At 40.7% G+C, this 22,219-nt stretch overlaps 1 protein-coding gene across 3 annotated transcripts in view; it reads right to left on the bottom strand.

Moving 5' to 3' along the window:
• Window positions 1–503: 503 nt before the first annotated feature.
• Window positions 504–22,219, bottom strand: part of KIAA1671 (KIAA1671 ortholog) — a 190,068-nt gene continuing 168,352 nt past the window's right edge. For 2 of the 3 annotated variants that reach the window (XM_075898867.1, XM_075898868.1), the window contains 6 exons: window positions 16,313–16,568; window positions 13,142–13,316; window positions 9,586–9,710; window positions 8,730–8,857; window positions 8,512–8,594; window positions 504–7,682 (listed from right to left, as the gene is read on the bottom strand). In XM_075898867.1, the coding sequence (XP_075754982.1) occupies window positions 8,516–8,594; window positions 8,730–8,857; window positions 9,586–9,710; window positions 13,142–13,316; window positions 16,313–16,568 (763 nt within the window). In that variant the 3' untranslated portion in view covers window positions 504–7,682; window positions 8,512–8,515. Of the gene's footprint in view, window positions 7,683–8,511; window positions 8,595–8,729; window positions 8,858–9,585; window positions 9,711–13,126; window positions 13,317–16,312; window positions 16,569–22,219 lie in introns of all 3 variants that reach the window. The other variant, XM_075898866.1, reaches the window with a different exon arrangement.

Here is a 22,219-nt window from a genome sequence, read left to right as displayed (position 1 = left end):
GGTATTTAAATTAACAGGGTTATACCTTGAGCCCTAGGATTTGGGTAAAGGTGTGTGTCACTAACATGTGGAAGTGACAGAAAAAAATGGGACTAGTAAACCTTCTGTCTGATACCAAGGCTCCTTAACAAGAAGAGAGTCAAGACAAACAGACAGGGACAGTGGTCAGGGAGCAAGTCGGTTAAACATGGGATATGGAGAATTTCTATGGCAACATACTCCACATGTTGTCTAAAATTCTAAGAGTTGTCAGTGCCAATTATGATGCTGCCACTGACTAGTGTTGTAGCACCTAAATGGGTCAGGGAAGGTGAAGTTATTTCAAAAGGTGCTCTGTCATTTCTGTTTTCAGTATCACTTCATAATGGGCAACAGGCAATCAAACATAGGGGTAAAACTCTGCTGTGTGTAAGGTTACAAGAAGATTTTATGGGAGAATTGCAATATGCTGGGATACTTAAAATGCCGTAAGAGAGCAAAAGCACCCATTAAATACAACTGGCCTCCAAGCTTTGTACTCTCATTTATTGTCATTGTTTGAATGCTACACATTTTGTACATGCAAAGATCCACCACAGACAGCAGTTTACTGTAGTTCACTTTTATTGCAGTTCCTTTTCACAGATTATCAGCTTTGCTATTGATATGAAAACTCTCAATTGTAAAATATAAAATTACTTCTGTACAGAACAAATACGCAGGGGAGTACTGGCATGAGATTCATTTGTATCTTTACTGAACAAGATACTGTATTTTTCTTGTTTACTTTAAAAATATAGGTATTTTTCCATACGTTCATTTTCTTGGTAACATTTTCACTTACATTTATATTTGCAATGACTAAAGTGCCCAAAAATCCTGCTTAATTTTCCAAGTTCATGGAGTATGCACATAGATAAGGCAGTTGCAAAACATCATGGAGGGAAGGGATGATATATTGTATTGGTTTTTCTTTCCTATCAGGACTCTATTTCCTTCTTGCTGTCAGCTTCTTTAATTCCTTTGAGAAATGCTCACACCACAATGTTAGAAAATATAGTCTTTTGTAAATACCTGGCAATGCTAAACTTGGAATCATAGTCAGAGAAGCCGATACACAAGAGATAGAATATCTGTTATTACTTAGGAAACTATGTAGTACAAAATATTTTCTATATTCATTCATAGTGTGATCCATATTCACATGTTCTGTAAAGCTATGTGGAATGATATGAAAGTTTATCTATAAATAGCTCCTCTAAACAGGTTTGATAGTGTCAGCATCTTCAATATAATAATAATAAAATCCATGAGCCATGTAAACTTTGCCTTCCCCCTTCTCTTCCAATCCCAACAACAGGATGAAAAAATCATTTCAACACGCATTTTGATAAAAATATTTTCAACTGAGCGGTGTGGGGACAGACCACAGAGTGGTTTAAAATACTTCAGGGAAAGCACATTGATATGAGGAAGGACTGCTGATCATGCCCTGGAACTGAAATATTTCCTATATAGCTAAACACACATTCTCTCTTGAATCCCGGCAATCAAGAGCCAGCATTGACCACACTTCCTTAGACCCTGGTATACTGGATGATAGTGGACTTGGAATATTATGCTCATTGGTCCATATTCAAACCTCTTGTAAAAGGGCAGCACTCCACAGAGGTCAATGTGGTTCCCACCAATCAATGAAATCTGGTCTTCACTTGTGGTGGAGGGGGAAGGTGTGTTCTTGTTTCCAGTGAAAATTCTAGATAGCTAGAAGTAGAATCCTAGTGAAGACAAAGCAGTTGGTAGCAAGTCCATGCAACAAACTAACAGCCTTGTCTTTACTAGGACTGTACCACCAGTTAGCTAACAAGTTCAGAACATACTTTTGTCCTAGTGAAGACCAGACCTTACACCAAATCTGGATTGGCCATTCGTACATGGGTTGGATTAATTAGCAAGGCACCATTAGCACCATGCACATGTAGCTGGAGTGGAGGGCGGGGAGCTGCTAAGTAAAGAGGCTATATTTTGTAAAAAATAGGGGCCCAGAGTTAACATGCAGAAACAGCAAAAGCCATTTCTATCATAATGTTTAAAGGCCAAACATTGCCTTCAGACACCATTGTGCACAGATGTCCCTCATCAATGTAGTATCTGAGTACCTCTAACATGGTTTCAGGAGGTGAGCTACTAACACTATATCTGGGGTGAGGAACAGAGAACAGGGCCTCTTCAGTTAAACAGATGATGCAATGGCAAACCAGCATGGATTGATTTGTATGAGGGACAAATAGTGGAGAAAAGAGTTCTCAAAGGCTCGGTCTACACTGTAGCTTTTTTTGGGGACAAAGCTATGCAAATTGCGTGCCACAATTTGTGTAGCTTTTTACGATTGCTTTTCTGAAAGAGGCTTTTCCGCCATTTGGTCCCATCTAGATGAGGCCAAATGGCAGAAAAGCCTCCTCTTTTGGAGGAGCCCTTAATCCTCATAGAACAAAGTATACAGGGCTCCCCGAAAGAGCGCGTTTGCACTTCTGGAAAAAAAAAGTGGAAGAGCAAATGCATTCCCTGGAGGCGGTGAAGTTCCTGGAAAACCCTCTCAGTGTAGACTTAACCCAAATACAGCAGAGTTTACACATTCATAGGTTATTCCGGCTGGCCAGGCTAGCATATAAAAACACCTGTTCCACAAAGACACATTGGCTTGTTTTATACAATTTACTGTATTACTTAAATTCAGGAATATCTGAAAGGAAAGTTTACCTCCAAAGACTGAAATTGTTTCATGTTTTAAACATGAACCTGTGCAAAAGAACGTAAAGACTGTCAGCATTGCCAATGACATGTTTTTCCTCCTGAGGTTGTAGGTGTTCTCTCTTATGGTTTAAGCCAACTGCAGAAGTCTGGATCAACTGTTCAGGTACAGTTTAGCTGACAGAACAGATTTTAGTATTTCCCTGTCACTGAAAGGTATTTGTATGGTGTTAAGATACACTGGGCCCAATTAGAGTGACAGAGGTTTAACATGCTTGGAACTGACCCACTTGGGGCATGTCTACACAGCAGGGCTAAAGCCGAATTAAGCTATGCAACTTGAGCTATGCACTGTGTTATTTCGGAATAAGGTCAGTTATTCCGAAATAACACTGCTGTGTAGATATACAGTTGGTCTGTTCCAAGAAAAATAAATGGTAGTAAGATAGCAATGAACCTTTTCCTGCCCACAGGACAGCCATATGGAACATATCTGCTTGTCCCAAATAATTATATTTCAGTTTCTTCCACTGTATTTTACAAAACAGACTCTGGCTAATTCATGTCAATTATTCTACACCAGACACCCTCACAGAACTCCTTCTTTTGCCCTTTATAAACAAGCAATGTCTTCTTTCTATAACACATTTCTAGCATCCAGAATTGTAATATTTTAAACATGTGGGCCAATGGGAGTTTGGGTTAACCAACTCTTTTGTTCTAAAGATTCATATAAAATGTGTGACACAGATCCTTAAAAAGCCAATTATGCTCTGTTTACAGTACATTCCTTTGAGAGCATTGGGCATAGCTGTGTATATAGTCAGGATGCAAAGTGTAAAGAAGGTAGCTACCAGCAATGATGCCTAGATGTTTTAAAGGATTCCACACTATTTATATTAAACTCATCCTAGAATTGTCTTGATCTCTACAGTTATACTTTGGGACATTAGGGCTCTCTATGTAATAACTTTACATCAAACCACATGTGCAAACATGTTAAATCAATTTTAAATGAATTGATAATGCTTCTCTGAATAGCATGGTTGAGAAAAAATTTGCACACGTATGTGGGAAAATTGAAGAAAGAACAGAGGAGAGCAACAACATTACGAAAGATTTAGGAAACATGACCCATGAGGAAAGACTGAAAGGATTGGATTTGTTTAGTCTGAAGAAGAGAACACCAAGGGGGCGCATAATTTAAGTACATAAAAGATGATTACAAGGAAGAGGGAAAAAAATTGCACTCATTTACCCCTAAGGTTATGAGAAAAATAGTTTGCAGCAAGGGAGGTTTAGGTTGGACATTAGGAAAAACTTCCTGTCAGGGTCGTTAAACATTGGAATAAACTGCCTAGGGAGTTTGGAGAATCTCTCTTATCGGGATTTTTAAGAGAAGATCATCATTTGTCAGAGGTGATATTAATACGCTTTAGGCCTTTCCTGAAGGCAGGGGACTGGACCAGATGACCAGGTCCCTTCTAGTCCTACAATTCTATGATTTGTGAATTTGTAGCTGGCAGTTTTTTATATATGTTTCTGGTAGTTTTCCAGCAATTACTAGGTGATCAAAACAAACACCAGAGAGTGGAAAGCTAAATCTCTGTGCAAGCAAGAAGCAGCTTTTTAAATCTTATACCACATGTTAACAATGGAAAGCAAAAATTTAGCATCTTTGTTTACAGCAGATAATACAAAACCAGAAAAAATACTGACTTAGCATGTACTAACCTCAAGATATACAGCCAGGTGCATTTTGCAAAGGTGCATTTGCAAAATGAATATAAGAGAATAAAATGCTAGTTGGTGATCCCAATGACTATGAAATTTACAGGCTTGTACTGATCCTAAATGTAAGTGAATTAGAGTGCGAAGAGAGGGTTGTCCTAATTTCAGTGAAAAAGGGAGCATTAACATATTTCCAAGTGTCATATTACAGATGGATGCACATTTACTTTTTGAAAATATTGATAAAGGTGTGTAACTATGGGATGAAGAGCAGACAAAAAAGTGATGGTCTTAAAGGAAAACAACAAAATACTTTTGCAAAAACGTCTCATATTGAATGGCGAATACCAAACACCTATCACACTTACAAAGAGAGTTCAAGTCAAAGTGAGTTGAAGGTTAAAACTCACTCTTAAAAGAGCTTCCAACAGTTATTAATACAAAAAATAAGTCATATGTGAAGAACAGACTGCAGCTAAGAGCTCATTCCTAGTTCATATTAACAGCAAGTTATAATTTGTGAGTCTTAAACTAAAATAGTAAAAAGTTTCATAAACATTTAAAATTAAAATGAAATTAAAAGGTGTTTTACAATATGTTATTGTATGTGTAATAAATATTTTTAGACGTGTCAGTAATTATGTGGTGGGAACCTGAAGTCACAGGAGAAATTATATATTTAATTCACATACAAGACCAAGGAATAAAAAAAAAATCAAGAAAAAAATATTATCCCCTTCAACCTCATCCTAAAGATTTTTAAAAATCAGATATATTTAAGATTATACACTTCTCACAAGCAGTGAAACTATAGTAAATGTCAGTGCACTGTTCATGCAGAAATGGACACATACTCATTCAAAGGGCTTTGCCAATGTGCAAAACCAAACCCATTAGTATAACAGAATGTGAAGCGAAAACACTGCAGCTAACAGTCCAAAGCATTTGTGGCTTTCATTCTGTTCCATCAGGAAGTATCAGACAAAATGCTCTCACTGTCATTAAAGAGACACTGTCAAGTTGCTCAATTCTAAAATTAAACTTCCCTAAGCATTCTTATGATCACAGGGACATTTATTTGGATTCTGAACAGCTTTAAAAAGCCACACATACACTTAACATGTGAAACTAAAAGTGACCAACAGTCTTCTATCACACCTAAAAATCCTGCAGCTAATGAAATACTTTTCAAATTGTACATGCCAATACCTTCAAGAACCTCTGATGCATAACTGACCAAACAAGCTGGCTGATGCCTCACAAGCACAGAAAAATAGAAGCCTTGCCTAAAAGTTACTTTTCCAAAAGTAAAACAGATCCCACAAAACATAAACAATGGGCAGAAAACATATACAAATAGTTTTTAAAAGTAGTCAACAGTGTCTCTTTAATAGTTTGGACCAGTGTGCTCATCTGGAAGCTTCTCCTTCTGGAAAACTCACTGACCTGTGACAGAAGAAACTGTAAAAGCCATGTCTCTGGCACTGTTACCTCAGGGCAAAGAACTGAGCAAAGACACTTTTATTATGAATTGGGAAAATATTCAGGTGTCTTTCAATCAGATAACAGATGCTGCTGTGGGAATGCTGATACTACTAAAAGGAAGAACACCACACTGGGCATATCTCTCACCATACTGCAGATATTTACTGAAGTACAGGCTGGGAGTGAAATCACCTCATTAGTGACTTCTTTAGGACAAGAATTGGCACATGGTTTATGGCAGCTAAACACTTGATGGGTGGCAGACAAAGCTTATCCCTTTGGTTAGCAGGTGCATTTGTGGAGTACTACATGGAACATGCCTTCTGAAATGCTTAGCAGTAAGAGGAAAAATGAGTGCAAGTGCTGGAGCCTGAATTTTAACATTTAATTTAAAAAACCTTTCAGCAGGGAACAAAAACTGCAGTGCAGCAGACAGTGAACTCTTGTGTTTTGCTCCCACAATGTAATGCTAGCACATATTTTTAAAGATTTTCTGAAAAGAGCACTTACTTGGGGAAAAGAAAGTAGCTAATACATATTTTAAATACAGTATCCATTTATAATTTATTTATAAATGGACATCTTAGTTAAAAATATCTAGATTTCATAATCTGTCTCCAAAGACATCAAAACTCTTTTGATTTGACCGACACAGCTGTGTTGTGATGTTAATATTATCTACATTACTAACACACCTCTATGGTCTTACCAAAGTAAAATGTATAGATCATTTAATAAACATTTGAGAAGTTAGAGATTGCATTTAGATTATCCCACAAAATCAGCATAAAAATAAACACTTAAAATTGATATTTACAGAGGTAACTAATAAAAATATCAAGTGAAACAATCTGAGGTGCTTCTAGAATGACATTCAACAAATATCGGAAACCCTCATATTGACAAGAATATACATCCTTCCTCGTCACTTGCTTTTTAGTAATAAAAACAATATTTACATTTATTTTTAAAGAACTGATTGACATTATTGCTTTATCTTCCTAAGAATATGATATTCTAATGATGCAATTACACTATTGCTGACAGATCATATAAAATCCCAGTTAAAGAATGAAAAATTAACATTATGCTCAATCTATATATCAACTTGATCTGCCAGATCAGCATATCTCGTGTAAGCATCAGCCAATCAACAATACCTTTAAAATACATCAGTCACATTTCATTTTTAATATGGCAGTAAACATGATTTGTTCTTTCACTCTCTCTTCAACAAACTTCATTCTATATAGGAACCACTATTAGTTCACAAAAAATTAATTTGATTTAAAATTGTGTTATTTTCATAAACAAATACAAACCCCAGCCTTTACACAAGACACTCCTAACCATTATTCAGATGCTGGAGTTACTGAACATTGCTGAATTCTGAAGACATGTCATCTTTGATCGAAGGCAAGGGGACTTTTCCTGATGTGCAGATTTTACCAGAACAAATGTTACCCTCTGGCAAGACCTTCTGAAGTGCTAAGTCTACTGCACCACCTTTTATTTCAGGTACTTCTAAAGTGACTATGTCTTTCCCTATCTGAGAAGATACAGCTTTGTATTTGTCTTGGAATTTTAAGCAGCTTTCTCCACAAAGCAGGAAGGCACCATGCACATAGTAGTCGAGGCAGGAAGCAAACAGCAGCAGCATGATGTGTGAATTTTAGGTTCAGATGAGTTAAGGCTTCTGTTACACTTCTATGTCTTTTCTTAATCAGAATCAGTGTCTGAAAAGAAAAAGAAAACCCGGAAGCTGTTTGAATAGTTGCTGAATGACATTGCTTATACATTTAGCCAATCTCATCACTTCCAAGTCTCTCTGACATGTGGGCACTCTCAGTGATACTATTTGTTTGTTGCTGGTGCAGTAGCAGCAGACACAAGCTATTTTGTGTTATTAAATGGCATATGAACCATTAAGAGCATCACTGAAACCAAATACTCTCCTGGGTTAAATATCTATCTGCAGAATCTACCTGTTAACCAATGACCATGCTTAGTAGCAAGACTACACACTATTCTAAAATTAGTAGAAGATGTGTTATACAATAGAACTGTCTGCTAAGAAGTTAACTGGGCTAGTAAATAAGGCTATACACCAATAAAGGAAAGGAGGAACTGCATCATCTGTACAGTAAATTCCAATGAAATCTGATCTGTTTCATGATGGGAATATTTTACAGCCTTGGACATGGATTGCACAGTCACATACAACGTGCATTTACTCCGTGCTTACAGAGTCAGTGTACAGATGTGTTCAAAACAGATTTTCCACTCAAAGTTTCACATTTGCTTCAGCTCTAAGGGGCTTAAGTATTGCAAAGATCTATCTGCTGCATATCCAGCCTCATGGGTGTACCAGTCACAGCAAGAGCTTACCCATGCCCAATATGTACGTACATTGTTTCTGCCAGGTTGCAAGGCTAAATGTAACTACATGTTCCTTTCTCCTTCAGATAATTATGTCTTTTTAGATTAAAAGACAAGTGACTTCACAGCCAAACTGACAGACCCAAACTCTATATAGTAGCCCCCCCTTTTTTTGCAGTACTGTACCTTCTCAAACCTGATTCTCATATTGGCTTTGCCTTTTCTTTGATTTCAGCTCTTTCAGCCATTGAGGAGACATTTCTTCTGACCTAAGGATACAGCAACATAAACTTTAGATTACAGAAACAAAACCAAGATGAGTCATATGCTTCTAGGCTCCCAGAAAGGAAATGAACAGCTCTATCTGAATGTACTGCTTGCTGGGTTATAAGTAGTGCTCTTACCTGTTCTCCTCAGCACTAGAGGGCAGTACCCTACCACCCGGAGCTCCTTGCTGGAACTGGGATTTCAATAGCTGTGCTGATTTTATTTCACTGGGACTCTCGGGCTCTTGTCTTTTCCGAAGCTGAGCCTAGGAAAAAGGTGTTTTTTTAATTAAAAAAAATATAAATCCTGCTTTTGGCTTGAAATACAAACTGATCACTCAAACCATTTCACAGGTTTATGAAGCAGAAGAAAGCCGAAGTCTGAAATCAATCAATTACATATATTCATAATGGAATTTACCATAAACCTGAGGAGCTGTTAGAAAACATACATGATTCTGACATTAAATATCCTTCTATACCACAGCCAATATATCTGTCAATAATACAGGGTCAATAAGAGAATAGGCTATTTATAACATTGCTATCAGTTTCTAGGCCATCTAACAGATCATCCTTTTTTCTCTTCTGATCAGATTGGGGTTCTCAAACTTCATTGCACTGTGATGCCCTTTTGACAACAAAAACTACTATTCCACCCAGGAGGAGGGTTGTATCTGAGCGAGAGGGGTTGGGAAGGAGACACAGCCCAAGAGCTTCAGCCCCAGGCAGAGGGCCTGTAACTTGAGTCCTTGGGCCTGGGCTCTGGGAGGTGGGGTTTGGGATTTGGCCCTGGGCCACAGCAAGTTTAAGGCAGCCCTGGTAATCCCACTAAAATGGATCACAACCCATGGCAAGGTTCTGACCCACAATCTGAGAATTGCACTTTCTGGGATTCTTACTCCGTCCTCTAGAGATGGTGGCTACTGTCAGTCATGGGACATTAGACTAAATGGACTCCTAATCTACTCAAGGATGATCTGGCTATATTCACCTTGAGAACAGAGGGGTCCATGCCTGGAAAAACAGGAAGCCTCTGAGGTGGTGCAGCTGAGGATCTCTCTGTTTGATGTATTTTTTCTTCCTCATCAGACTCTTCCTGTTTTTTAGATTTTTCTCCTAGCAAAAAATTACAATAACCAGATGTTATTTCACACCAGAGACATTTATGCAGAAACAAAGCAAATTGCTCAGCAAAGGTTCTGTCCATGTCTTGACCTCATATCCCTCCTCCTATGTAACAAGATACACAGGGTAACAATGCAACAAAATAGACTCATGACTGAGTGGAAGTTATTGGATATGATTTAGTGCTCACACTATGGCAACAGGCGCTATAAATACCTACTAGTAGAGAGACTGTAGGGCTGTACAAAGGCAAAACTATATACTGAAATTCAGCTATTGCTACTGAATTGTTCAGTTTATACATTAAAAGCACAAAAGCACATGTGTGTATGCTAAAGTTAAGTTTACATTAGCGCGGTTCACTCACATTCACTGGCCTCTTGCTTACTACATTTTGGCTTTGCACAATGATCATCACAGGTCACAGCGTGAGTCACTTGTAGCTTTGTAACATTAACATTTATGATTCGGTGTCTTAAACACTGATTTTTTAATTTTGTCAGGTCACTAAAAATGCACACAAGATCAGCTAGCTCCTAGTAACATGAGAACAGAGCAACTGAAACACACAAACCTGTAATAACTGGGGCAACCTGGTAAATCTCCTTCCAACAGAAACCAGCAGAAGGGGCTACTTTGATTGATCATACATTCTTTTCTCCCATCCATTGACCCTTAAGATCCTCCACTCTATTCTACACATCCACAGGGAGACCAGAGAACTGCAGCCATACAGCTCAATGTATAACTATGATGGTTACCACAGAACAAGAAGCTGTGTCAGCTACATTGATGGAAGATAGTAAAGACGCTTTGGCAATTGCTCTTGTTGATGAGGTTTTAAAACAGGCCCTTCTGCTCTTGTTGCAAAAGTGAGAATGTTTGCTATAGTTCATACTGTTGCACTTTGCCTTCAGGCCATGAGAACTGGCTACTTTGGACCTGTAGGGTGGCCAAAGAGTGGCGTTTGTGGCTGAGAACGTGTAGGAGCATAAGATCCTGGCTGTGACAGCTGATCTAGACCAGCACTGTGGTTGACCTAGACAGCTGGGGAGTGTGCCATGAGCTGGGAGAAAAGGCTGTCTGAGCCCTTGGCTGGTACCTTGTGCTTCTTGTCAACCTGCCTACATGTTGGCAAGAAATCAGCTAGTATTTGCCACAGTGAATGGGTGGGTGGCTTATAGGGGATTGTTAATGGGTAAGCAACCTCCTCACCTGGAGAAGAGGCAAGTAAAATATGCACCAGGAATGCTGTAGTTCTTATGTGTCCTTCAAGGGATTTGTAAAGCCTCAGCTACCCTCTTTACCTAGTCTTTGAAGTCACCCACGTAGCATGGGGGAGGGAACATGACTGCCTTGCCTTGTGAGGAACAGGATTTACTGAATGGCATTGCCACCTCCTCTTCCCTTAGCTCTTATTCATCTGAAGGCTCTTCCTTGGGAAGAGGGTGCTGGGGCACCAGTGGGGACATTCTAGAACAGATCACCATATGGGACCCAAGTGTTCTAGAAAGCCCAGAGTGGCAGAACATAAGGAAAGCGAGAGGGATCTATTGCCAAGGTTGATGGGAGATATCAACTGGCTGCTGGGGTCTCATACCTAGGACACAACAAAAGGAGAGGTGATAGAATCCTGTATGAAAATGTCCGAGTCTGAGCAAGTGTCACCCCTTGTACTCAGCAGAGGCGCTAAGGGTGTTGGTACCAATGGTAAAGTTGGTACAGGCAGTCGCATTAGTACTGGAGACCCAGATTTTGTGTGTGTTTGTAGCAGCACTTAGAATCATAGACTCCTAGGGCTGGCAGAGACCTCACGAGGTCAGCGAGTCCAGCCCCCTACCCAAAGTAGGACCAACCCCAGCTAAATCATCCTAGCCAGGGCTTTGTCAAGCCGAGGCTTAAAAACCTTTAAGGACGGAGACTCCACCCCCTCCCTAGGGAACCCATCCCAGTGCTTCACCCCCTCCTAGTGAAATAGTTTTTCCTAATCTCCAACCTAGACCTCCCCCACTGCAACTTGAGACCATTGTTCCTTGCTCTGCCATCTGTCACCACTGAGAACAGCCTTTCTCCAGCCTCTTTGGAATCTCCCTTCAGGAAGTTGAAGGCTGCTCTCAAATCCCCCCTTCTCATCTCTTCTGCAGACTAAATAAGCCCAAATCCTTCAGCCTCTCCTCATAGGTCATGTGCTCCAGCCCCCTCATCATTTCATTGCCCTCCGCTGGACCCTCTCCAATGCATCCACATCCTTTCTGTAGTGGGGGGCCCAGAACTGGATGCAACACTTGAGGGTATGACAGTACTAAAGGGTACATTCGTACTGGCAAAACATTTTCTTGGTACTCCTTAAAAGAGAGAGTTTGGGCTCTGACACAGATGAGCCTCGAGAGAGAGGACTTCTGACCTTACGCCCTGATTCCTCAGGCTGAGATATGTCGAGTGCTACTGGAGAGAGTATGGATAGGATGGGCGGTGCATCCTTTATGATCATGGCTCAAGGAAGAGGTCGAAGCTCTCCCTCTGCTCGTAGAACTCCAATGAGGCTGCCAGTGATGGTGCTGAATAGAGTGGTTTGCTAAGAGACTTCCTGGTATACAAAGTAGTACAAGCCTTTTGGAGGAACCAACATCTCCGTAGCAGAGGAATGGTAAGCCTCAGCATTAAACATACCAGGGAGCAAGATGTCTTTATTTCCTGCTCTTTGGGCCAATTTCTCCCATCCAGCAATCAATGTATTTTCTTTTTAGTGAGTTATGAAGTCTCCAAATATGCTACTTCATCTCTGCTCACTTGAGCTGAAGAAGCTACTGGAGTGGCCTGAGAGGCTGACCCTAGTGTGTTTGAGTGAGGAGGTGGAAAGGTTCAGGGCAAAATATGGACTCTGAAATGATGGTGGGTCTCAAAGAGAACGAACACTCAAGAAGGAACCTCTTTCAGGTTCCTGGATCTGCTCTTGAATGTAAGGAGATGGGGATGAGAGTCACAGACTGCTGAAAGGCCCCTGGTTGAGAGAAGAACCTGTGTCAGGTCTGCCAAGTTTTGGGACCTAGGATTTTGGGCACACCAAAGGAACAAAGGCCACAATCGAGGCCTCGATCATGGAACAAAGGGGAAAGAAAATATAAAAGCAAAACATATGGGTATATCATTAATAAAATAATAGGAATGATAAGAAACACACAGATGTAGGGATGATAAGTTAGCTGGTTTCTCTAGCTACAGGTGGTTAAGAAGGAATTGGAATCCACCTATCCCTATACATCCTCAGGCTGGAGCACCCGGGTATGTAGGGCACAAGATAGATGTACACACTGCCAACAAAAATCTCACAACTGAAGTGGAGTACCTGGAGGGACAATAGTTCAAAGAGGAGAAAAGATACTATGGAGGATAAAATATGTCCAAACCATTGAGAGGGAAACCTGTGGAGTCTTTAAACATCCAAGTGCTGTCAGTCTCCTCCACCACAGAGAATTTGTTCTCAGACTCTATCTGTCTGCTTCTCCTGAGCGAATGGGAGCTAGGTGCTCGGTGGCGAATCCTTTTGCTGAGCTGCACGCGGGATTTCAGGGCACTGGAATCCAGTACAGAAGTTTGCTTTTAAAAAGAAAAATGTGATCAATTAGTCTGAAAATAGAGCAGTTCATTCCCTAATTACTTCAAGTCTTATTTTTAAGCATAACCCTATTTCAGTTTAATTAAGTCAACTTTTGCTTTAATTATCACCATTATGTTAAATTCCAATTAAATCAAATTTACTCAGAGTGCTAAAATGCTATATACAACAGATACAGAACTAGAATGGTTTTCCTTTTGGGCAGTTCCCGGAACCCTGCTTGGTTCTGGATGCCTGATCTGTAGAATCACTGCAGAGTTATATTTTGATAACCAAACTATGCTAATTCTTCTGCTCTTATTAGGTAATGATGGCCATCAGCCAATCAGAAAGCAGGGATTTACAAAATCATAAAGGAATTATGCAACTCACAATCTCCCTCTGATAGCTGCTATAATTTCTTAGCTCTGATTCATCCCATCCTCAGACATGTCAAGCTGTTTGCCAGCAAAAAAAGACTGAAAGGTTAACACCTTGGTGAAAAGGAGATGATCAGTTATTTAAAACAATGCCATCTCCATATGCAAAGGAAAACTGAATGCATTACGAGTCAGTAAAGACCACTGCAGTTGTATTTAGTGATATAATATACTGCTGATAACAACAGACTTTCCCCCACAGACCTGGGGCCCTCCATCCTCCCCTGAATGTTTCTATTTTAAAACAAATATTTTAAAAGATCTCAGTTCAGAAACTATTCACCAAAAGAGCATGAGGGGAGAGTGGGGCTTCTATCCTTTGACAGTGCTGCCTGAAGTCAGCGCTGTTTGAAATGGCACTTACAGCTGCTGGGAGGGTGGCTCTATTGTCCTAGAGCAGAGGCTACTACAAGGTATCTTACAGCCAGAATCCACTGGCAGTCAGGTGTGGAACCACTGCACTACAGCCCAGGGTCTGGACTATCATCCTTACAGCAATGGTCACTAACCAGTAGATCCTGATTTACTGAGAGCCTCTGACAGGGGACCTCGGAGACTCTGACAGGAGATCCTGACTGGTTTGGCCAAGAGGTTATCAAATGCTGGCACTTCAACTGCCCCTCCACCTAATGCTGCTCATCTCCTGCCTTTTGCCTTGGAGTTGCCTCCCGCTTGCTGTTCAGGGCAGAAAAGGGAGAGGAGGGGTGCTGATGTGAAGGTGTCCCCTCTCCCATCCTGTAGCCTATCTCCAGAGTAGGGGGCACAACAGGATTTGGGATGGAGTTCGCTGGCTGCTTTAGGGAGTGGTGCAGGGCCAGGGCAGGGGTGAGCCTGCCTTAGCTCCACTGCACCACCACCTAGAAGTCATTTGAGGTAAGCCGTGCCCAGTCGGACCCCACATCCCAAAACCCTACCCCAGTCATGAACCCCCTCCTACACCACTGCCCTAAAGCAGCCAGCGAACTCCATCCCAAATCCTGTTGTGCCCCTTACTCTGGAGAGCACTTCAGTAGCCAAACACCCACCCAGAGTCTGCTCCTAGAACCCCTCCAGCACCCCAACTGCCTGCCCCAAGCTCAGCTCAGAGCACCTCTCAGACTCCAAATCGCTTAATCCAAGACCAGAGCCTGCACCCCAACCTGCTGCCCCAGCCTGGTGAAAGTGAGAGAGGGTGCGGGAGGAAGGGAAAAAGGGAGGCAGGATGGTGTGAGCAAGGGTGAGGCCTCGGAGAAGGGGCACAAAGGAGGCGGGGCCAGGATATTTGGGTTTGAGGTTGATCTTGGATTGTACTTACATTCAAAAAGGGATCTCATGCTTAAAAAGGTTGGAGACCACTCTCCTTACAGGAAGAGAAAGAGCTAGCCTCCTTAATACATTTTATAGTGCTGTCAGTTGTTCAGCTACACTGTTGCTATTCAGGTCAGCTATCCTAATACACAAAAGGCTATGCTGTAGCAGCTTATAACAACGTTATACATTCCACCTCCCTCAAAGCAGCAAATTCTACTACAAAACGAGAGCGTTAGTGTTTGTGTGGAAAGAGAACATAACATCTGACAGGAAGCTTTCTACAGTAAATCTGCCACTAGATGATTGGGACGTAAATATTGGTTAAAAAATTAAAATTAAAATGTTTATTTAACTGGTTAACCAAGGTCACTCCAGTCTCACTGGGGCTGTGGGTCTGGGGTCTTGCTGGCCAGGCACAGCAGGGCTGCACCAGGCTGTCCTGTCCTACATAGATGGGGCTGAGGCTGCTCCAGGCAGCCCGATTTGCCATGGACTGGGCTGCTCTGGCCTGGTGTGGCTGGCTAGCTGCTGGGGTTTGGGCAAGGTCTGGTTACCCTTTTACATCCCTACTAACTGACATATATTAAAAGAGGAGCGCCTCTTATTCAAGATACATTCTTAATTTACAGAGCCTGTAACCTGAAAGGAGAAATCCTCATTAACTGTAGGTATTCTCTGGTACAGCACTAAAGCAGAGTGCATTCTGTATGACTAGGAACTGTGTTACCAACAGTCAGGTGTAACTGAGGAGTCTCAATTTCTCCAAAGAGTCTTTACATTTGTATAATTTTAGTAATAAGATTTTAAAAACACCACAGAAAGATGTTCCAGTGTAAATTAGAAAAGCAGTATTAAAATCCAGTATCTATATCTTAGTCTTCATTTCTCGCAGCATGGTGAGAACAAGCAATTTGTATTGCTTAACTATGTTGCCTTGGAAATGTATGGTTTCCATTTCCTAGACCCATTAAACTTTCTTTCACAGCAGATCTTTTAGGAGCAGAGTGAAAATGACCCAGTGAAGTACAACTTTAACAAACCAATCATAGGACTTATTCATGACCACTGTCCCTTTGGACTTTGTAATGGAATTCACAAACCCAATGAGAAAGGCTCTCAGAAGAACTTTCAATACAATTTATCTTAAACTTTTCACACAAAAAGTCAATGAAGAAGCCTTAATGGATAAAGTAATATAGAACAAGGCAGAATGTAAAACTGGAAGACACAGCATAGCATTTTGCTAACGATATCATTGTCATACTTACATCTAAGAAGGAGAAGTCGATGGTTTTCTCCTCAGGGAAGGTATCAGCTTGAAGGGGTCCCTCAATACCATCAGTTGACTCCATATCAGTGCTGGAACGGTCCAAACTTGTGCTCCTGTGGTCTTTTGAGGAATCATGCTGATCAATCATGGAGGCAGGTTCCGTTTGAGAAGAGAAAGAAGACAGCCGGCTGTTTGGTGGCTGCTTTCTTGTTGAAGTAACATTGCTTCCTGAAGAAGGAGACTCAGGCACAAAGCTGCAACACAAGAAAATGAACTCTGAGGCAGCAGGATGCATGAGTGAACATATAAGCAAATGTATTTTATATCATGCATATTTAGAATGCAATCATGATGTATTGCCTGTCCAGGAACATACATGCAGCCATCTATGAGAGGAATATACAGTATTAGAGTATCCTAGAGCTAGTGTGTGGCTTGAGTTGTAGGAATAATGGATAGACGCTGAAGTGTGAAATCTCCTCCTCCATAAGCCCCATAGTAAATACTGTGGCCACAAATGCAGCCACAAATTCATAGCAGCCCCATGACGGTGTTGGAAAATGGCAGATGGACCCATTCCATTGGCTCTGTTCCCATCTCAGTCCTACAACTCCCTGGAGTGCTACACTGTAATAAAACTTTGCAGAAAGCATGGCAGGATTTGGAGATTCATAGCCATCACATGTTGTGAAGCTTTTCAAAGGAGTAGCACCAGTCCCACAAGGCCAGGTCTTTGTACTGCCTTAGATGACAGACTGTCACTTGGGTTCAAGCCCAGGGTACCCTGTAACATGTAAGCAGAGTTACAAGGCAAGTTGCTATGTCTTCACTGCCTATTTAACCTCAGCCAGCTAATGCAGGAAGGCTAATCCGAGGGGTTTTTTTTTTCAGTGTAAACATATCCTCTAAATATGATAACTACACAAACAGAACTCATGCAGATTTCAATACAAAGCATGATTTTGTTTACAGCAAATGTCCAAATGTTGATAGGTTTTGTGCAATTAAGCGAACTGTCTAGAGATGTTTTAGATGCACAAAAGGGAAAGATCAGATAGACTGGAAAGAAAACAAGTCAGAAGGATCAGACCCTGTCTACAGGCCTCAGCTCAGAGGGCTAGTATGTGAGTGCTTTCCAGGAGGGCATTAAATGACGTGCCTAACATTTCACATTTATCCTCTCATCTTCTCCTCGTGGCTACAAGTGTGCACTGAGGAGCGCTTTGTTTGGGAATTGTTATATACATACATACATACATTAAACAAGGAAAGGTCAAAGAAATGTGTCTTGCACTCAGAGCAGACTGTGGTGATATCTGTGTGATGGCCCTTTGCTCCAATAGGAATTTATTTCATAGTCTTGGGGTGGACCTATGAAGTACATTTAGTATTTACTTGGATTTAGACAGCTCTTTAAAGGGACAGTGAGAAATTTCAGCTACTTCTAACTCAAAGGAAAGAAATTTTGTCAGCAATATTTAAATATTCTCTGACCCTGCCCTGCTTGAGTCACTGGCTGACCAAAGCTCGGCACTTCATTACACTCCCCTGTGAGGGCCGATGGGAAGATGCTATCCTGTGACTGGGAGGCATTAAACAGCATTATGATTTACACATTGTCATTTTTATCTGCAATGATATTTGTTACTTAGGGTTCAATCTACTCAGAGAAATACTGACAGGCTGATCCCTGAATAGGCAACCATCAATTGTTTAGGCACTCAAGAAACCAACACTGGTCTGATGAAGCACAGTTGACATGGTGGGATACAGAATCATTAAATGAAAAAACTCCTAAACTACTATGGAAGTTAGTAATCATAAGTAACTACTTGAACTATACCTGGGAGCAGCAGATAAGCAGTGCAGGTCACAGCATGCCAGGGTTATGTATACCCACTACAGTCCATCCCTCTTAGGATATGTGCTGACATAAATCTGCACTAGATTCTGGGTTCTTTTAAAGTATAGTCTCTAAATACAGCACACAAATAACTAGCTTCAAGTTTATAAATGTGTGTGGATCACTAATGTGAAGTCTGCATCAGGGAGAAAGGGCCACCTATGCCAAGTTATGCACATTCACTGTGGGAGTGTGCTAGTATCACCTGCTGTGGAATACTGTGCTAGTTACAGAACTTCCTAAGCAAGAATTTCAATTTACTTTGTTTCTACTGTGTTTTCAACATTGCAGCTGAACGTTAGTTGGAGAGGCAAAATGCTCCTTATTCTATTAAAGGAAAAAAAAACCTCTCCACTTTACTCTGGGGGTATTTCAGTGAGTCATTCACCTTACCCCAGCCCTCAAGCAATTCTTTTTTAAAACAAATGATATGAAGTTATTCATGTAGAGCAGCAGATGGCATGAGAACCATGAATTGGAATAGGAAGATCTTTAAAGGCAGATCTTTTTAAAAGGTATTTATTTTAACAACAAATACCAAAATGTTTAAGATCTGTAGGTGATCACTGGCAGTATTCAGTCCTGGAAAACCTCTCCCAACTCCATCTCTAACTAAGCTCTCATAAGAACCACTCTATGTCCAGACAAACACACAGCTCAATTAACTTGCATGAGACACTCAGGTTTGGGGTGGCATTTAATGGTGGTGGAGAGAATTGGATATAAATAAAACCACCACATTGGCTATAGTAGGCCATGAAATTGATTTATTTTTTAAATGAAACATTAATCGATCAGACTCATTTCTGCTAAGCGTTCTTTATGATATGCTTGCTTTTGAGAAGTTTCTAGCTTAGCTATTTTAAGAAACATTCTTAAAATCTGCATATACATTTGTGTTACATTTTATATATATAATTTTTTAAGAGCAGCACTCAGTACTTGGTGTGATTGACAGTGATAATAATCTTGAAAGGAAAACATTGAAGAATGTATTGTAGAAAAAATAGTTTATCATCAAGCAACAGCAAACATGTTAATTTCCAGGTTGGCAGGCACTGATAAAACTTCACAGGTGGAGTTTCAAGGAGATAAGCAGAAGAAATGTCTCTTGCTTCCCTTAGCAGTGGCCCTGCTCCCAGCCAGTTAAGAAGTAATGCAAATGAGCTCAAAGAGAACCTTGTCTAGTAGTCTTTACTAGGAAAGATGGTTGGTATCTGCAACTTTAGGACTTTTAGACCAGTGGGCTTCAAACTTTTTGTCTCATGACTAGATGAAGAAAATTGTTGATGCCCACAACCCGACATAATTTGACTAGTGTGTGAGCTCTGGGCTGAGGATGGGAGCTTTGGGGCATAGGAGAGGGCTCCGGTTTTATGGGGGGGGTAGGGATCAGAGCTGGGGCAAGAAGGGCTTACCTCAAGCGGCTCCTGGCCAGCACTGCAGTGGGGTGTGAAGGTACTTTCCTGCCTGCCTGGCACCATAGACCATGCTGCAGCCCATAAGGAGCTCATTTTTTTGAGGAAGAATGGCTCTTGCACAAAACAAAAGACAGGACTATGCAGCACTTTAAAGACTAAGCAGTTATTGGTAAAGGGAGATTCAATCATTAGAAATATAGATAGCTGGGTTTGCGATGACCAGGAAAACCTGGTGACTTGCCTGCCTGGTGCGAAGGTTGCAGATCTCTAGAGGCATCTAGATAGACTTATGTGTAGTGCTGGGGAGGAGCTGGTAGTCATGGCACATTTAGGTGCCAATGACATAGGGAAGGATAGCAGAGATGTCTTGGAGGCCAAATTTAGACTGCTAGGAAAGAGACTGAAATCCAGGACCTCAATTGTAGTATTCTCAGAAATGCTTCCAGTTCCACACGCAGGGCCAGGTAGGCAGACAGAGCTTCAGAGTCTCAATGAGTGGATGAGACGATGGTGTAGGGAGAAGGGGCTTAGCTTTATAAGGAACTGGGGAAACTTTTGGGAGAGGGGGAACCTATACAGGAAAGATGGGCTCCACCTAAACCAAAGTGGATCCAGACTGCTGGCACTTAACATTAAAAAGGTCGCAGCACAGCTTTTAAACTAAGAGATGGGGGAAAGCCAATTGGTGCAGAGGAGCACGTGGATCAGACAGAGAGGTCTCTTAGAGGAGAGTCTATTGATAGAGATTCTCTAGGTTTTAGTCAGGAGGAGAGGATGGAAGAGGATAAAGTATGGTCCAGATCAGATGAAAAACATTCACATAAAAAAGAATCTGACACATCAGAAAAGGGCAGACAAATAAACAGTGGCAAGTTTTTAAAGTGCTTGTACACAAATGCTAGAAGTCTAAAAAATAAGATGGGTGAACTAGAGTGCCTCGTGTTAAAGGAGGATACTGATATAATAGGTATCACAGAAACCCGATGGAGTGAGGGCAATCAGTGGGACAATCATTCTGACATCCAAAATATATCAGAAGGACAAAACATGTCATGCGAGTGCAGGAGTGGCAGTATATGTGAAAGAAAATTTAGAATCAAATGAAGGAAAAATCTTAAATGAATCAACATGTTGCATAGAATCGCTAGGGATAGTAATTCCCTGCTCTAATAAGAATATAACAGTAGGGATCTATTATTGACCACCTGACCATGACAGTAATAGTGACTATGAAATGCTAAAGGATATTAGAGAGGCTATCAAAATAAAGAACTCAATAATAGTGGGGGATTTCAACTATCCCCATACTGAGCAGGTACATGTCACCTCAGGCTGAGATGCAGAGACAAAATTTCTTGATACCTTAAACGACGACTTCTTGGAACAGCTGGTACAGGAACCCATAAGGGGAGAGGCAATTCTCGATTTAGTCCTGAGTGGCGCGTAGTATCTGGTCCAAGAGGCAACTATAACAGGACCGCTTGGACATAGTGACCATAATATAATAACATTTAACATTCCTGTGGCATTTAATGTCAAAAAGGGGAACTATGCAAAAATGAGGAGGTTAGTTAAACAGAAACTAAAAGATACAGTGACTAAAGTAAAATCCCGGCAAGCTGCAGGGACACTTTTCAAAGACACCATAATAGAGGCCCAACTTAAATGTATACCCCAAATTAAAAAACATAGAAGAAGAACTAAAAGAGAGCCACCATGGCTTAACAACTACGTAAAAGAAGCAGTGAGAGATGAAAAGACATCTTTTAAAAAGTGGAAGTCAAATCCTAGTGAAGTAAATAGAAAGGAGCATAGACACTGCCAAATTAAGTGTAAAAACGTAATAAGAAAAGCCAAAAAGGCATTTGAAGAACAGCTAGCCAAAAACTCAAAAGGTAATAAAATGTTTTTTAAGTACATCAGAAGAAAGAAGCCTGCTAATCAACCAGTGGGGCCGCTGGATGACCGAGATACAAAAGGAGCACTTAAAGACGATAAAGTCATTGTGGAAAAACTAAATGAATTCTTTGCTTCAGTCTTCACAGCTGAGGACGTTAGGGAGATTCCCAAACCTGACCCATCCTTTGTAGGTGACAAATCTGAGGACTTGTCACAGATTGAAGTGTCATTAGAGGAGGTTTTGGAATTAATTGATAAACTTAAGAGTAACAAGTCTGATGGCATTCACCCAAGAGCTCTGAAAGAACTCAAATGTGAAATTGCAGAACTATTAACTATGGTTTGTAACCTATCCTTTAAATCAGCTTCTGTACCCAATGACTGGAAGATAGCTAATGTAACGCCAATATTTAAAAAGGGCTCTAGAGGTGATCCTGGCAATTACAGACTGGTAAGTCTAATGTCAGTACCAGGCAAATTATTTGAAACAACAGTAAAGAATAAAATTGTCAGACACATAAAAGAACATAATGTGTTGGGCAAAAGTCAACATGGGTTCTGTAAAGAGAAATCATGTCTTACTAATCTATTAGAACAAAAAATAGGACTGTGTAGTGTAGTAAATTGAGGGTCAGTAACATGGAGTCAGCAGGCCTAAATAGAGGCTTGTAACATGAAAACA

The sequence above is a fragment of the Pelodiscus sinensis genome, chromosome 15 (genome assembly GCF_049634645.1).
Source record: "Pelodiscus sinensis isolate JC-2024 chromosome 15, ASM4963464v1, whole genome shotgun sequence".
Lineage (NCBI taxonomy): Eukaryota > Metazoa > Chordata > Testudines > Trionychidae > Pelodiscus > Pelodiscus sinensis.
The sequence above is the reverse complement of the archived record's forward strand: the minus strand, read 5'-3'. Positions and strand labels throughout refer to the sequence as shown.